General features: G+C 34.6%; 1 protein-coding gene across 1 annotated transcript; it reads left to right on the forward strand.

Annotated features, from left to right (window-relative positions):
- The first annotated feature begins 6,860 nt into the window (after positions 1–6,860).
- On the forward strand, positions 6,861–17,192 carry LOC100374570 (DNA repair protein complementing XP-A cells homolog). Its single transcript, XM_085506798.1, has 7 exons — positions 6,861–6,923; positions 7,122–7,272; positions 8,891–9,018; positions 11,680–11,785; positions 13,389–13,554; positions 14,333–14,450; positions 16,848–17,192. Exons 1-7 carry the CDS (start codon positions 6,896–6,898, stop codon positions 16,997–16,999), a joined length of 849 nt encoding a protein of 282 aa, XP_085362924.1. The 5' UTR covers positions 6,861–6,895; the 3' UTR covers positions 17,000–17,192.
- The last annotated feature ends 604 nt before the right edge of the window (positions 17,193–17,796 follow it).

Below are 17,796 nucleotides of genomic sequence, written 5' to 3' on the forward strand. Positions count from 1 at the left end.
AATTAGTATGAAAAAAACATGACTGAAAAACGATGTTGGTGTCGTGCTTGTGTTCTTTCTTTACATGGCACCACAGTCACTCTACTAGTAGAGTGACTGTGATGGCACGATGCTTTTGAGCTGGGACAAAAAAAGAAACAGTCACGATCGATCAAATTTATGTCATTGTTATTCTAAAAGTAAATAGCAAGGCAAGTAGTTTGGCAAGCTTAAAATATATGGATCAAAATAAACAATTCTAACCAAAATTCGCTAGTACATGAAGCTTACAATCTTGGAATACATCTTGATAAAAAAGGAAAGGACAACTGGGTAACAAACATAAAACAAATTTTAGAAAATTTAAATATGGGAAATATTTGGGAAAACCATAAATCTCTTGATGACAAAAAAAATCATTGAAACGGTAACGTGCAAACTAGAACAATCCTTTGATTCATACATAGCACAGAAACATTACACGATGACAATAAAGGTAAAAATCATGAAAAAAAGTTACGAAAAGTTAGGAAAATTATAATAGAATTTTCATATAATAAATATCTCACCATAATCAAAAATCCAAATCATAGAGCTGCTATGACAAAACTCAGAATAAGTGCTCATATCCGTCAAATCAAAATGGACAGATATAATAACATTTTAGCGGAGGACCGAATTTGCCCAGTGTGTGACAAACAGGAAATTGAGAACGAAAAACATTTTCTTCTCAATTGTAATCCATACAAGGAGAAATGAGAAATCATGATCAAGAATATTAAATACAATAAAAGCAACTTGAGGACGGATGACGAACAACTTACATATATACTAAAAAGTAAAAATGAAAAAACAATCATTGAGGTAGGAAAATTCATCCACAATTGTTTCAAATTACGACAAGAAAGAATCCTAAAATGCCAGATGCCTCAACCAACCACCAAATATTTTTTTCTTTATTCAAATGTCTGTGACTGTCTTGTATTTTCTGTTTGGTGTCTTTTTGTGTCCCACTCTGGGATACGGTTATTATTATTATTGAAATTGCGCCGTATTGTGTTTGCAGTTTACAATAAAGCATCTCGAATCTGACCTGCAATGTTTGAACCTCAAGGATCATACATTCATTTATTCATTCATTCATTCATTTGGATGGGAATTGATCTACATATAATTTCCGGTGCTAACAATACTGTAAAACATTTTGAAAAACCGACATCATGATGCAATTTTAGCGAATTCTGGTAAAATTACGTAATAGCGAAATGTTGGTTTAGCGAATCTAGTCTTGTCATTATTGATTTCCTGTTTTCCCAGTACTTGTCTGTCACGTGCCAAAACAAATGCGCAGTTATCACCACAATTTTAGAAAAAAACTGTCAAGTGTAATTAGGAAGCGCCCCAGACTTCTGAATTACTGTATACAAATCCCCAAGCCTTGGTCATTTTGAATTAATAATAAAGTCATTAGCGACATCTTGAATTAGCGAATCGGTTTCCTCGCTAAATTCGCTAAAAAAAGACCATGCAATCTGATTAAAATCTGATGTAGTGTACGGGCTTTAATTATTGTGGTTATAACAATAGAAATAAAATAAATTTATAGCCAAAATAATTAAAGCTCGTACATTACATTAAATTTTAATCAGATTGTAAAAAGACATGCTCGCGAAAAAGACATGTTTTACAGTAGTTTGGATTTCAAATATGGAACTGAAAGTTTGTTAAAGTGTTAAAAGTACACAGTGACATACTAGATCTTATTCCATTATTTACAAAACTATGTGGTAAAAATCGTTATTGATTACAGAAAACTGTAATGTTTGTTCAGATTGTGTTCATATATAGTGGCGCAAGTCTATTTAAACATTTGCATACCATACATACATGATTCAGGTAATGCCATTATACACACTTTTTTAAAGTGCCTGTGAAACGCTTGCTACCCCGATGATGTCCACAATCATTTATTGGTATGTGAATATTATCATAATTTATTTATCTGAGATAAAAAAAGTTGAGTTCAAAGATGCTGTCTACTATCAAGTATTTATTACATTTGATCTCCTTAGTCCTCATTTGCATAAAAGTACTCCTTGGTGACGGTAGTGGGAATGTGACGCGGTTCTGGAGAACGCTTCAGGTTCCAATTTTTTGAATATTAATATAAAATAAACTTCCACTAAATGTTTTTAAAACATATTGGACGACAAATATAAACGATGTATTATTAATACATTAATTGACCCATTGTGTATTAATTTCGCGAACTGTCATCGTGGCTTACAATGGTATATTTTGAGTTTGCTCTCTGTATTTTTATTCTAACTTTAATTGTATGTTTGTCTTTATTCACGTATTGCATTTTAGTCAAAATCCTATTAGGGATATGAACGCAATGAAGATAATTATTATTATAAATCAATATGGCAAAAGAGGCGCGACAATGTCATATAAATCATTATCGGATAATTATCGTCTAATAAAATCTAATGAAATTCTGGCAGAGATGTCTAACTTAGACATTTTTAGATAATATCGGAGAAAACGAACTGTCCCAATCGTTACCCAGACAGACCTGTCTAACTTAGACATTATTAGACATTGTTAGACGATATTATCGATGATACCGGAGAAAAACGAACTGTCCCAATAGTTGCCCAGACAGACCTGTCTAACTTAGACATTGTTAGACGATATTATCGATAATATCGGAAAAAAAAGAACTGTCCCAATAGTTGCCCAGACAGACCTGTCTAACTTAGACATTTTTAGACATTGTTAGATGATATTATCGATAATATCGGAGAAAAACGAACTGTCCCAATAGTTTCCCAGACAGACCTGTCTAACTTAGACATTTTTAGACAATAATATCGGATAACTTTAAAAAGTGCAATGTCGCGCCTTTCTCAGAAAATGCGTAAGATTGAGCCATTTGGAGACGTGAAAAGTACTGTAGTTTGCCTGATCACATGTTGTTTTACGACTTAAATGTTATGTAACATTCTGTTATCCTGCAATTTCTGTCAATACAAATATTGATCTGTAATAGTATATATAGTTGCTTGGTTTTAACGATTAAATCAGTTGCTGGTTTGTGTTCTAACTAGGCACACCTAGAGGCTCTAATCAGTAGCATAATCGGACATTCTCAATGGTGTGATACAAGAACCCACGTGTTTCATTGGTTAATCCCTTGTCAATGACCCTGTATAATATTCGATCACAAATTTCATCCTAAAATTAGATTTCTAATTTGATGCAGCGAAACCCACGGTAGACGGAAATTCAGAGCGACTCGTTTGTGATGTTACTTGGCCATACACTGACCATATTTTCGAGATCAGTTTTCAAGTTCAACCGCCAACGTCACTTAGTAAGCGGCGATTGTGAATTAATGATTGCGTATGCCACAAGAAGACCAATTGTTCGATAATTGTTCGATTTCGCATCCGGGAAATTAAATAAAATATAATGACAGACAGTTACTCCATATTTAATTGATCTTCAAATATTCTATTAATGCTCAAACAAAAAAATCACGATTTTCATTAGCATAGTTGCATGGCTTCGGCGCTTTTTTTCAGGCTGATGTCTGATGACACAGTTTCACTTCGGTAGAAGTCGGAAAGCCGGATACAGACGACTATGACAGGAATGGGACATAGCTGCAACTCGGAATCATTCTTTTTTAAATTTTACTCGAAGATGATTTATTTTGTTGTTGTTTACAAATATCCATTCATGGGGGAAAGAAACCAAAACATAAGTGTGTTCAGTTGGTGGGTATTTCACAGGCAATTTAAATATCTCCACAGTTGATGCATTATATCTTGCATGCCTATGACTCAATGCACGTTTTTTTAAAATTTTATACAGCTTATTGTTGGTATTGTTGGTGTTGGTAACCAGTAAACACGGTTGGCCAAACCCACGATAAAAATAGATAAGACCTAGCACTTCGTACACACCTTAAACTCTTTGCATACCAAAATAGAAATCGACACCTATGTTGTCGAGAAAGCTGCTAAGTCGGCGAGAAACTTGCTTACATATCGCGGAAGTTGCTAAGTCGATGAGAAACTTGCTTACATATCGCAGAAGTTGCTACATCGGCGAGAAACTTGCTTAGATATCGCGGAAGCTGCTACATCGGTGAGAAACTTGCTTACATATCGCGGAAGTCTCTACATTGGTGAGAAACTTGCTTACATATCGCAGAAGTTGCTACATCGGCGAGAAACTTGCTTTAGATATCGCTAAAGGTGCTAAGTCGGTGAGAAATTTACATCTGCATAAATAGAATGCTGTCCTGCATTACTCTGATATTTGACTGAAACGTGTCGAGTAGAAATATTTTAGATGAACAAATATTAAATAGGTATTATAGGTTTAGTGTTAAGAACACTGATACAAATGACACTAGCCAAAAAAAAACGTCTGTAAATGTCAATAATTCCGAGATTTGTAAAAAAGGGCGGGGCGCGATCGGCATCTAGTCTACATAACTATGATATCATGTGCGTCACCTGCGCATGCGTCAGATGGCCGTAGCGTGTTGTTTCCAAACAAGCATCTAACCATGAGCCTTTGCGTTTTTAGCGTGTATGATTATTGTCGCTTGGGACTCAATTCCAATAAATTGTACTCCAAGGCAATATGAGAATATTGACCTAAAACAGTTGGGGGTCACCAGCCTTTTTTTCAAGAAATTGATGGTTGTATTGTATTAAAAATGTCACCATTTTGACACTATTATAACACTTTTACCACAGGTTTCTATAGCATAGATATTATGCAATATCTCCAAATCTAGCCTGGTGACATAGGCAGAACAAATCATATATTGTTAATGATGGAGTTCTTTTTGTTGTTCTGAATTATTTAAAAAACTGGGTTTTAAAACGTCTAAAAAAATGCAATTTTTCTTTTTATCATTTTTGCTCTATGGAATTGTTCTAAAAATAACAATTTTCAAGAAATATTAGGACACATTTTTCAATCAAAGAAAGCTTAGAAAGAACTCCCGTGTGCTGAGAGTTTTGGAGACACATTAAAAATTAATTCAAAATTACTTATACTTGAGTTATTGATGGAATAGCTGAAAACTAATTATGCAAATAAGGTAACTAATATGAACAGATTTAGGTGTAAAACTAATAAGGTCTGTACAATGTACCAAGTTTCATTGGAATGTGATTAGAACCAAAAAAATATTAATTATTATGCTAATTAGAGAATTAATATGAACAGATTTTAACCCAAAATTAATCAGGCTGTCTATTGTCCTAGAGCATTTATATACCAAGTTTTATTCAAATGTGATGATCCATACTTAGGATTTTAGTATTAATTAATTATGTTAATTAGGTGATTAAGAAGCATAAATATTTACCAAAAACTAATATGGTGCATAGTCTTAGGTTCATTGAAATGTGATGGGTACTATTTAAAAGTTTCATTGAAATCCAATGAGTGGTTTTTAGACATCAGTGCAACAGCCATAGAACAGCAAAAAAATAACTAATTATGCAAATTAGGTAATTAATAGGCACAATTTTTTATCTCAAAATTAATCAGGTCTCTGCATAGTCCTAGAATATCTATGTCGCAAGTCTCATTGAAATGTGATGATTAGTACTTGAGATATCAGGTGAAAAGCTGAAAATTAACTAATTATGCTAATAAGGTGATTAATATGCACAAATATTTACCAAAAAACTAATTAGGTCTCTGCACAGTCCTCAAGTAACTATGTACCAAGTTTCATTGAAAAGGTGATCATTACTACTCGAAATATCAAAAGCTGAAAGTTAATTAATTATGCAAATTAGGTAATTAATATGTACTGATATTACCCTAAAAATCATCAGGTCTGTGCAGTGTCATAGGACACCTATGTACCAAGTTTTATTGAAATGTTATGATTAGTACTTGAGATATCAGTGGAAAAGCCGAAAATTGATTAATCATTATGTAAATTAGGTAATTAATAATATTAACAGATTTTTACCCAAAACTAATCAAATCTGTGCATTAGTTCAGAGCATCCATGTGCCAAGTTTCATTGAAATCCAATGAGTGGTTCTTCAAAAATCAGTGGAAAAGTCATAGAACAGCTTAAAATCAGATAATTATCATGCAAATTATGTAATTAATATTCATAGATTTTTATCCAAAACTAATCAAATCTGCGCACTAGTTCAGAGCATCCATGTGCCAAGTTTCATCAAAATCCAATGAGTGGTTCTTCAGATATCAGTGGAACAGTCTTGGAACAGCTAAAAATCAGCTAATTATCATGCAAATTAGGTAATTAATATTCATAGATTTTTACCAAAACCTAATCAACTCTGCGCATTATCCCAGAGCATCTATGTACCAAGTTTCATCAAATTTGATTAGTGGTTCTTGAGATAACGGTGGAACAAAAAAAGTGACATACATACATACATACATACATACAGACATACAGACAGGGTAACTGCAAAGACTCCCTTTTGTGCTTCGCACACGGGAGTCAAAAAGCATAACTGTAACACACAATATAATGCTATGTCATTGTACCATGAGACATTAGCTCCATGATTGTACCATGGAACTATAAACCCCATGATTGTACATAATAAACTAATGAAGATTGTCATGCGATTTATGACCAATTTTGTCAAAAATTATGACTAGGCTTCTACCTTAAGATATTACACTGATATAAATATTGATTGATTGATTGCAAAACATACTGTCTTTTCTCTTTAAATACCCCGAAAACTTGGGATTACAAATGAGCACGCAAGTTATATAATTGCATTCAGGATATTGGGATGTAAACCCGAAACGAAACGAAACACACAATTGTCACGAATACGAATATGCGAACCCGAATACGATACTAGCTATAGCATCATTAAATATGGCTGCGTCCGTAACAGAGAATGTTGGTGAGAAAACCAGGTCCAGTGTTTTCGGTTTCGGGAGTTTTTCAATGAAGTCGACTTATTCAAAGAAGGTCCCAATCAAAGCCATGCGATAAAGGGCTAAATGCGATTCCCCGTTCGATGTTTTTATTTCAAAAATACACGTTTTAAGATCAAACACCTGTTATAACGAGTCGCATTGTTTTGTTTTTAATACTCTAGACCACATTGACGACACTGATGATACACCCAGCAAGTCTAAATTGTCAGATGCACAACGAGCGAAGATCGAGCGAAATCGGCAGCGTGCTCTTCTTCTACGACAAGCACGACTAGCAAGTCAACCGTACTCCAAAGGAAAACCTATGAGAAGGTACAATGTGCTAGTAAAATACGAGTATTATTATTGCTTTTTATTGCTTTGTTTACATTCACCTGATTCACATTGTGTATATTAAGCAATGACGACCAGGGTAAATATAAATAATAAATAGATCTTTATTGATGAGTAGAGTTTCCTGGAAATTTAAATGTTTGTTGATTTGTACTTCTCCAGTGATTACAGCCAGAGATCACAACCTTGGTTCGAAAAGCTCCATCACATCATCAGTCACTGTGACATATACGTGAACTTCACCCCCACCCTCTTGGAAAAGAGTGCAAATGGTGACAAAAGTGACAGATTGAGGGGGATATTACGTTTTTGAGGGAAAATAAAATTACAAAATTAGGTGCATCGTCATTGACTTTTACAACTTGAATGAAGAAACAGAAATTGTCACAACAAATATGCACATTTTATGACAATATTAATTACGTACCACCTGAATTTACCAGATTAAAAATATTAGAGTCTGTTGAAACACAGTCAAAGTCAAAATCTTCATCTTTATATCCACTGACGAATGTGTTGTGTTGGATTGTACGCAAACTCTCAATAAAAAGCACTTTCCGCCATGATGATGTATTTGCATTTGACCAACATCAACGTCCTTTGACCTAATGGGTCAAGTCTGTTATTAACCAATCAAAATGCTGTGTTGTACAATGCAATTCTTCTAAAATTCTTGAAAACTAGTAACGCAATGCAGAAGTGAAATATTGATGTCGAAGTACGATCTGTTGGAATTGATTTTGGCGAATAAATGACATGGTTTTAATATTCTAGTGTTAATATTCTATTGTTAAAATAAAGCTGTTCTTTCATGACAGTTGTCAGGAGTGATCATGTGTGTGTGTATTCATATGAATTAAAAAATAATCATTCTTTTGATCATAATTCTAGTACCGAGTGAGGTAAAATTTGGTTGTCACGCAATCAATTCGTCTCTTATTTAACAATCTATATTTGAAAATAAAAACATCAGTCAAAAGCGCTAGTGTCTAAAATGGTCTTTAGCAATCAGACGGTGAATGAATGAAAGATGGTGTATTATATTTAGTATTTTCATATAATATTTCCAAGACTCAAATAAAGCTCCATGGATCTCTCAGAGTGTAATTTTAAGGTAGAACGCTACTAAAAAGTAAAAATGTAATTTCTTTAGTCTTTTGGTAAAAATGAAGAAAATAATAAAAAAAGTCACCATTTTTAGTTCAGAGAAAATGTATGTACAAAATTGAGGGATATTTTCTATGGCAAGAATATACATGTATCTAAAAAAATGTTGTACATTTGTTACTTCTAGAAAACAAATGCAATGTTCTCCATCATCATAAATAACCTAGCGGTGTTTCATTGGGATTAAAATAAAATGAACAAATAAAATTAACCTTACCTAACCTACTTTTTTATAGCCATTAACATATGTGGCAAAACAAGTACTTGTCATGTCATTGCACAAGGGCATGTCACAGGGTGAAGTTCAAGAAGTTTTACGTGTAAATCTAGGTATTTACTAGTATATTGATTGATGAGTAGGCTTTTACCTTATGTGATCATTTTTATATGAAAATGCCAACTGACATAATAATGTCTTTTTTTGTTCCAGAGATGGTAAGGCTGAAGTCTCTTCAGTCACTAGGTCATCAGGTCAAGTTTTAGATACTGGAGGTGGTTTTCTTTTAGAAGAAGATCAGGAAGATGAGGATAATAAAATCAACATTGTACATGAACCAGGTATACCAATCTCCCAGCATGGGGACTTTATACAGACCTAAGTGGCCTGCCAGGAGTGGGTTTTATGTGTATATGCAAACTGAGTGCACTGCCAAGGGTGGGTTTTTATGTGTATGTGCAAACTGAGTGCACTGCCAAGGGTGGGTTTTTATGTGTATGTACAAACTGAGTGCATTGTAAGGGGTGGGTTTTATGTGATGTGCAAACTGAGTGCACTGCCAGGGGTGGGTTTTTATGTGATGTGCAAACTGAGTGCACTGCCAAGGGTGGGTTTTTATGTGATGTGCAAACTGAGTGCACTGCCAAGGGTGGGTTTTTATGTGATGTGCAAACTGAGTGCACTGCCAAAGGTGGGTTTTATGTGATGTGCAAACTGAGTGCACTGCCAAGGGTGGGTTTTTATGTGTATATGCAAACTGAGTGCACTGTAAGGGGTGGGTTTTTATGTGTATGTGCAAACTGAGTGCACTGTAAGGGGTGGGTTTTTATGTGTATGTGCAAACTGAGTGCACTGCCAAGGGTGGGTTTTTATGTGTATGTGCAAATTGAGTGCACTGCCAGGAGTGGATTTTATGTGTATGTGCAAAGCTAGTGCTCTGCCAGGGGTGGGTTTTTATGTGTATGTGCAAATTGAGTGCACTGCCAGGAGTGGATTTTATGTGTATGTGCAAAGCTAGTGCCCTGCCAGGGGTGGGTTTTTATGTGTATATACAAACTGAGTGCACTGCCAAGGGTGGGTTTTTATGTGTATGTGCAAACTGAGTGCACTGCCAAGGGTGGGTTTTTATGTGATGTGCAAACTGAATGCACTGCCAGGGGTGGGTTTTTATGTGTATGTGCAAACTGAGTGCACTGCCAAGGGTGGGTTTTTATGTGTATGTGCAAATTGAGTGCACTGCCAGGAGTGGATTTTATGTGTATGTGCAAAGCTAGTGCCCTGCCAGGGGTGGGTTTTTATGTGTATATGCAAACTGAGTGCACTGCCAAGGGTGGGTTTTTATGTGTATGTGCAAACTGAGTGCACTGCCAAGGGTAGGTTTTTATGTGTATATGCAAACTGAGTGCACTGCCAAGGGTGGGTTTTTATGTGTATGTGCAAACTGAGTGCACTGTAAGGGGTGGGTTTTTATGTGTATGTGCCAACTGAGTGCACTTCCAAGGGTGGGTTTTATGTGATGTGCAAACTGAGTGCACTGCCAAGGGTGGGTTTTTATGTGTATATGCAAACTGAGTGCACTGTAAGGGGTGGGTTTTTATGTGTATGTGCAAACTGAGTGCACTGTAAGGGGTGGGTTTTTATGTGTATGTGCAAACTGAGTGCACTTCCAAGGGTGGGTTTTTATGTGTATGTGCAAACTGAGTGCATTGTAAGGGGTGGGTTTTTATGTGATGTGCAAACTGAGTGCCCTGCCAGGGGTGGGTTTTTATGTGATGTGCAAACTGAGTGCACTGTAAGGGGTGGGTTTTATGTACATGTATATGTGCAAAGTTAGTGCCCTTTGTTGACCAGGCAGCTAACTTTTTGTTTGACAAATGGACTTTACTTTCAGCGATTGTTGGCTACAGGTCAGCCTTGTCACCCACCATTGAGAATTCTCTGGGGACGAGGCTAGTCGGTTGTCCTACTGCTTAATCAGAGGCCTACACCCCAAATGAGAGAACTACCCAATTGAGACTTGTCGTTTGTGTTGTCTGCTCTAAGCAGCCTCTCCAATCAGCACCACTGAAATATTTGATGTGGAAAACAGTCTTCCTACTAGCCCTCGCCTCAGGTAGGCGTCGGGCTGAACTAGGGGCCCTGTCCTCCTCGAATGGTGTGTCACTTTCATGGACATTCAAGTTGTGCTAAAGACACGAATTGGGTTCCTTGCCAAGAATCTAATCCCAGGACGCGATCCACAACCGATCGCCGCTGGCAACATTGGAATTTTCCAGGTCTCGCTTTTGACCTATGCACTCATGCAGAACTTTTTTGATCTTTTCTTTTGAAAGCTAGTTGCCTAAGGACTTATTCCAATCAATTTTGATACATGAATATTGCATGGAGTTTAAACTACAAACACTGATTGGACATTGTTTGACCTTGTTGCAGATCAAATTCAAAATGGCCGACTGGTGGTCTTATCTCTGACAAGTCTTGACTGATCATGTTCATACATATACATCATACATCACATTTATTTATTTCACAACCAAATTCAAGATGGCCTATTGGCGGTCATTTAAATTTTAAACATTCACCATTTCTGCCATTCTAGAACCGGATCTCTATCATGTTTGAACGTTTTGTTCAATTGGGTACAAACAATATGGGAACCTGATTCATTTTTTTTTTCAGACCAGGTTCAAAATGGCCGACTGGTGACCATTTTGATTCAATTAATGTTGTTTCTGAGATATATTCATCATATATACATTTATTTATTTGGTGATATCTCTGACATGCTCTGTTGATGTTCAAATTTCTTAAACTTGAGAACTCACATGGACTATGTGATACAATTACTTGTTGAAATATGCATAGTTTTGAATTTATAGGTGTTTTCATAGTGGAGAGTATGGCTGATAAGTTCTGAATAAAGTCTTTCAAGATTGTAAAATTTAATAATGAATATATCTCATGCTCACTAAAAATGTTTAACATTGTTTTTTTTACTGCAGCCCCCATCATAGATGTGAATAGACCAAGATGTGAAGATTGTGGCAAGCAGTTTTCAGACTCATTTCTCTCAACACACTACAATGTTGAAATTTGTGACATGTGCAGGTAAACAATATTTTGTTATAATTAAAGAAAATGAATGTGTCAAGTAATTAAAAACTACCGTAAAAATCATATTTGAGGCCACTGCTTTAATAGAAGCCGCACCCCTAACTTGAGACATTGTTTCATGTTGAAATTGACAAGTTTTGATCCCAGGAAAAAGTCTGCAATATAAGCCGCACCCCAAACTTTCACAAACCAAGTAGCCACCACATATTTCAGAAAAAGATATACCATTTAATTTTAAATTAAGGCATAATTTTCGAACATTTCAATGATTCCTGACGCTTAAGATTAGAGTCTAATTTAGGTTTTCCGTAGTCATTGACGCTTATTCCAGAGTACAGGTTTATTGTGGGTAGCGTGACTGGGTAAACTGCGTTTCGACAATGAGCTGTTATTATTGTCAAAAGTGTTAAATACTTCTTCAATGCTCAGCTTATCTTTCGAAAACAACTAATTTCTTGATTTAAAAAAAAAATCATGTCGTTTTCCCATCAAAATCAAAGCCAAACGATCGCACTACAACAACAGTGAATCAAATCTTTTCCGTGTTTCGTTTACCATGAGGTAGCTGAACCACATTAACATATTTAAATGAGCTATGATAATTTAATCATGTTGGCACCATCCAGCATTTCGATTGGTTAATTAGCGACTTGACCTATCAGGTCAGCAAAACAGTTTCAAGTCACTAAAGATGTTTGAACAAACATGGCGGATATCGTATCGGATCGAGCGTTTATATGTGACCGAAATCATTCGCTTGCAGTGAAACTAAGTTGAATTTTCACAACAATTCAACGAATTTATTTTTTGTACGTTATTGTGATCACTACTGAGTAATATAATCAGCAATTGTAACACTTCGAAAACAAGTAAGTTATTCACTTGTGTGAAACGCAGCATGACCGTTATCATGATCATTTGCTACTAAGAATGCATTCGTTTTTGTTTTGACTTCTTTTAGAATATACTTTTCAATATCAAAAAAATAAGAAAATAAATATATATTACATTAAATAATATACTTAGTATTTTGTTTGTTATCATTGACTTTTTTTATTTTAATTTCCCCGATGTCTAAATTAAACATGGAATGTACAGTCACTCTGCCGGAAGTCGAACATGCCACAATCAACTGTGTCAGACGGCTGTCTCTCACTTGTGACCTATACCAGTGCTAACGAATTAGTCTATTCAAGAGATTGTAGTATACAGTACCGTAATCTGCAAATGCATACAAATCTATTTGTAGATATTATTTATTGTGCAGTATGTTATACAGTGTGAAATTTCGTTTGTGTACAAGTTTGTCTGTGTGTAAAAATCCGAAAGTGCCTTAGAATCGCAACAAAGTTGCAATCGAGTGTCGTGCATCTCATTAGCATATCATTATCCCTTCTGGCCTTTGTTTTTTGAAAAAAATTCCCACTGTTACCGAAGTGAATGCTCTAATTAAAGCCGCACCACGACTTCACGCATCTGAATTCGTCCATTGAAAAAATGAATTTTAATTAAAGCCGCGGCCTCAATTAGGAATTTTACGGTAGTTAAAATTAATTTGCAATCTAAAGATACTGATGTGCATATGATTATTTTACAGAGATGATGCAGACAAACATAGTTTGATTACAAAAACTGATGCAAAGCAGCAATATTTATTGAAAGACAGTGACTTGGACAAGCGAGAACCTATTTTAAAATTCTTAGTCCGGAAGAATCCTCATTCAGCTGGTTGGGGTGAAATGAAACTGTATCTTAAATCCCAGGTAAATGTACTTAATTTTACTCACATGCATAATATGTAAATCAGCACAGTATGACATGCATCAAGGGGGGATTCATGACTACAACTATGATTTAGAAGCAACACTGATGGTAATTATTCATTTTCATTTGTTATGGCATGCAAACATGGTACACTACCTACATTTCATTACTGTATGATAGAAAATAAAGCTAACCAAATTTAATATTCACTTGCATAGTAAATAGTAGTACTGCACTTGCAAAATACTTAAAAAACACAATTTATAAAACCTAATTGTGAATCTATATTTTATATATTTCCCTTAGTTTGTTATGTTTATAATTTTAAAACTTTTTTCTGATCTGTATATTGAGGCAAAATTTTCATTTCCATCAAGCCTTGCCTCATGCTCCTTCTATCCCTGGTTTGGAAACGGCTTTTGTATTAGAGGGACTGTGCTTGCCTAATTTTTGGATATAAACATTCACACTATTTTACTATTGTTAATAAGAAATGTTCCACTGTACACATTCTGGGCCAATGTTGAATCTCTTCTAAAAGTGTATTTGACCTTGTTATAAAAGATAATTCTGAATTATTTTAAAATAGAGTAACTACATAGTTTATGGCAATGAACGTAAATGGTGGGATGTCAGATTGCCATAGAGGGCGCCCCCGCTGAACAGGATTTGCCAAAGTATAGTTGTAAGACTTTGGTCAAAGAGTGGACCTTGGCTAGAAAAGAAACACAAGGTCAAGTATACAACTTAGACATCAAGTTATTATTTTGTACACAGGTTTTATCTAGAGCACTGGAAATTTGGAAAAGTGAAGAAAATATACAAGAAGAAAAAGAGAAACGGGTAGAAAATAAAGAAAAATTAAAACAGAAGAAATTTGACAAGAAAATGAAAGGTGAGTTATAATAAGTTTATTATAATGAAACAGTTTTAATACAACAATATTTACTTAAGAGTCACTGTATTTAGTTGTCACTGTATTATTTAGTTGTCACTGTATTTAGTTGTCACTGTAACATTTAGTTGTCACTGTATTTAGTTGTCACTGTATTTAGTTGTCACTGTATTATTTAGTTGTCACTGTATTTAGTTGTCACTGTATTATTTAGTTGTCACTGTATTTAGTTGTCACTGTATTTAGTTGTCACTGTATTATTTAGTTGTCACTGTATTTAGTTGTCACTGTTCAATTTAATCAGAATTCACTGTGCTCAGTCCAGACATGTGTCACTGTCTTCTGTTTAGATAGATTTCATTGTGTTTGGTTTAAACAGGTCTCACTGTTTATTTAAATAAATCTTATTGTGCTGAGATAACTAATGACATGTGTAATTGTGATGTCCCATCAATTGTTACGGCCAGTCGCCCAGTTACTGTCAACACCTGTCCACTTACCTACTTTCGGCTGAAATGATTTGTAAAATGCTCACAGTGTTCTTCCCAGGCCAAAACAAAAGAGTCCAAACATTTATTTTGCTATAATTGTTTCAAGATATAAACAATTACCACTGGAAGCAATTATTAAGTGTATTCATGGCAGTAGTGTAAAAGTAACAACGATTGTCTAAATTCATTGTCGCCACTGATTGCTTACCGTTCACAACTACAGTAATTTTGATTACAGCTGTCTTTTTAGCAATCGTGTTCTGATTATGAATGTAAAAAATAAATATAAACAAAATATATATGCACAGAAAATAAACAAATATATTTATCAGATTACATGTAAACAAAAATGAAAATTCTAGTTGTATTCACAACTTTCGCTCGATTTTCATTGTGCAACACCATGGGGAAGGCAAACTGATGACCTCTTGGCCTACTTCATAAATAGGCCGGCAGTAACCCAACACTGTTGGCATTGTAATGATTTAGCATCCAAGTTGCATGGAGGAGCAATGCATTCTGGGCACTCATTTGCTGCCTGATTAGTTTACCACAATTATATGTAATTGAATACTTATTAGTCCCCGTTCGAACGCAGTCCGAAAACGGGGACTTATGTTCTGACCTCCGTGCATGCGTCCGTCTATGCTTGCATCCAGACCTGTATCTTAGAAATGCCTGGACCATGACGGCCATTTTTGTGCTAAAAATCAGCAAAATCGAGCATTTTTGTCGGCGTTTACAGATGGACTTTGTTTTGTTTTAATAAATGTGGTTCTAGTGCCATATCTCTCATTTGCTTTGACTGATTATGTTCAAATTTTGAATATTCATTATAGATCATGTCATAGATATACAGATATATTGGTTTGACAATCCTATTAAAAATGGCCGAATGGTGGCCATTTTTTGTGCTAAAAAATCATAAAAATCAAGCATTTTTCGGCTGTTTACAGATGGATTTTGTTCAAACCTTGTATATACGTTGGACATTATAGGATGTTGATGCACATCATTTTGTTTTTCAGATAACATTCAAAATGGCTGTCTGGCGGCCATAATGAATGGGTTTCACAAGGTTATATTCCAGCTATATTACTATAAACAAAACTATATATCTTAAATTTGATAACTAATGGGGACTGTGCCATGCATGGCTTGTTTTAGTTCACTTGTTCTCTTTATAGATTTTTTGTGTCCAATTTTCCAAGAACATAGCATATTCTTGTATTTTGTAATTTTTTTAGTACTTTTTCTTGAATTGCATTTCTTCATGTGAAAATGCAATGCATTCTAGATGACCATAAATGTGTGAATGTATCATACCGACCATTGACATTGGCTAGAACTAATGCTAAAAGTAAAAATAAAATGTTATTTTGACAAATCCTCTTTTTTGGAGCATTATAACTCAACTATATTTTGTACTTTCGACTTTTCATTTCAAGATTGTAGAATATTTTGAGAATGTATGTCAGGCTTCAGGCTGAGCAAATTATAATATTGATTTCTTTGTATTTCAAAAGATTTGTAAATATGTTTAAATTAAATGAAAAAAAGAATAAAGAATAAAATGAAACATTTTAAAAATAACAATTTGTAGGCAAATAAATGCAAATTACCGTAAAATCTGTATTAAAAGCCGCATCCCTAATAGAAGTCGCACCCATTCTTTTTGAAAAATTGAGAACCAAAAAATCATCATTTCTCATATGTGTAGATGCTCTAATAGAAGCCGCATCCCCTCTATTGCATTGTACCATTTTAATAGAAGCCGCGGTTTCTAATACAGATTTTACAGTATATGTAAATTTATGCCAATTAGGTCATTCAGCAGCTATTTTGATTATGAACATTGCATAGTAGTTAAAATTTAATTTTCTTTAATCTTGTATTCTTTATTCAGCTTTAAGACGTGAAGTCAGAAGCAGTCTATGGACCAAGGATATTGGTGGACATGAACATGTGTATGGTGAAGAGATCTATAATGAGGACGATGATATGTACAGTAAAATATGTACTACGTGTGGACATCAATTAACATACGAAAAAATGTGATCAGATTGAAAATGAATCTCATAAATGAGATAATATTCAATTGAAAGATTTGTATTATCATGTATACTATGTAACTTAATTTACATAATTTTGTTTTGAACTTATTTCCTCTTGTGGCATCATTTGAGGAATTGATTTTCGAAAGATGAAATAATAAACTAATTTTATGAAATATATTTTATGATTTGTGTTCACTTATCAATGTTGATTAATTGATTAACTAATTAACTATACCACCACGTACATAAATGAACCTATTTATATGTGTCTCAAAGATATCCTGTGTACCACCACGTACATAAATGAACCTATTTATATGTGTCTCAAAGATATCCTGTGTACCACCACGTACATAAATGAACCTATTTATATGTGTCTCAAAGATATCCTGTGTACCACCACGTACATAAATGAACCTATTTATAGGTGTCCCAAAGATATCCTGTGTACCACCACGTACATAAATGAACCAATTTATATGTGTCCCAAAGATATCCTGTGTACCACCACGTACATAAATGAACCTATTTATAGGTGTCCCAAAGATATCCTGTGTACCACCACGTACATAAATGAACCAATTTATATGTGTCCCAAAGATATCCTGTGTACCACCACGTACATTCACCATTTCTGCCATTCTAGAACCGGATCTCTATCATGTTTGAACGTTTTGTTCAATTGGGTACAAACAATATGGGAACCTGATTCATTTTTTTTTTCAGACCAGGTTCAAAATGGCCGACTGGTGACCATTTTGATTCAATTAATGTTGTTTCTGAGATATATTCATCATA

This window comes from Saccoglossus kowalevskii, chromosome 13 (genome assembly GCF_978046115.1).
Source record: "Saccoglossus kowalevskii chromosome 13, keSacKowa6.1, whole genome shotgun sequence".
In the NCBI taxonomy this organism is placed as follows: Eukaryota; Metazoa; Hemichordata; class Enteropneusta; family Harrimaniidae; genus Saccoglossus; species Saccoglossus kowalevskii.

What these genes read in the sequence shown, in the direction of transcription:
- LOC100374570 (XM_085506798.1), top strand. Translation starts at nt 6,896, where the DNA reads ATGGCTGCGTCCGTAACAGAGAATGTTG. An exon ending in GTCCGTAACAGAGAATGTTG is followed by an intron (nt 6,924 to 7,121) that starts GTGAGAAAACCA and finishes TTAATACTCTAG; the next exon opens with ACCACATTGACGACACTGAT. An exon ending in AAAGGAAAACCTATGAGAAG is followed by an intron (nt 7,273 to 8,890) that starts GTACAATGTGCT and finishes TTTTTGTTCCAG; the next exon opens with AGATGGTAAGGCTGAAGTCT.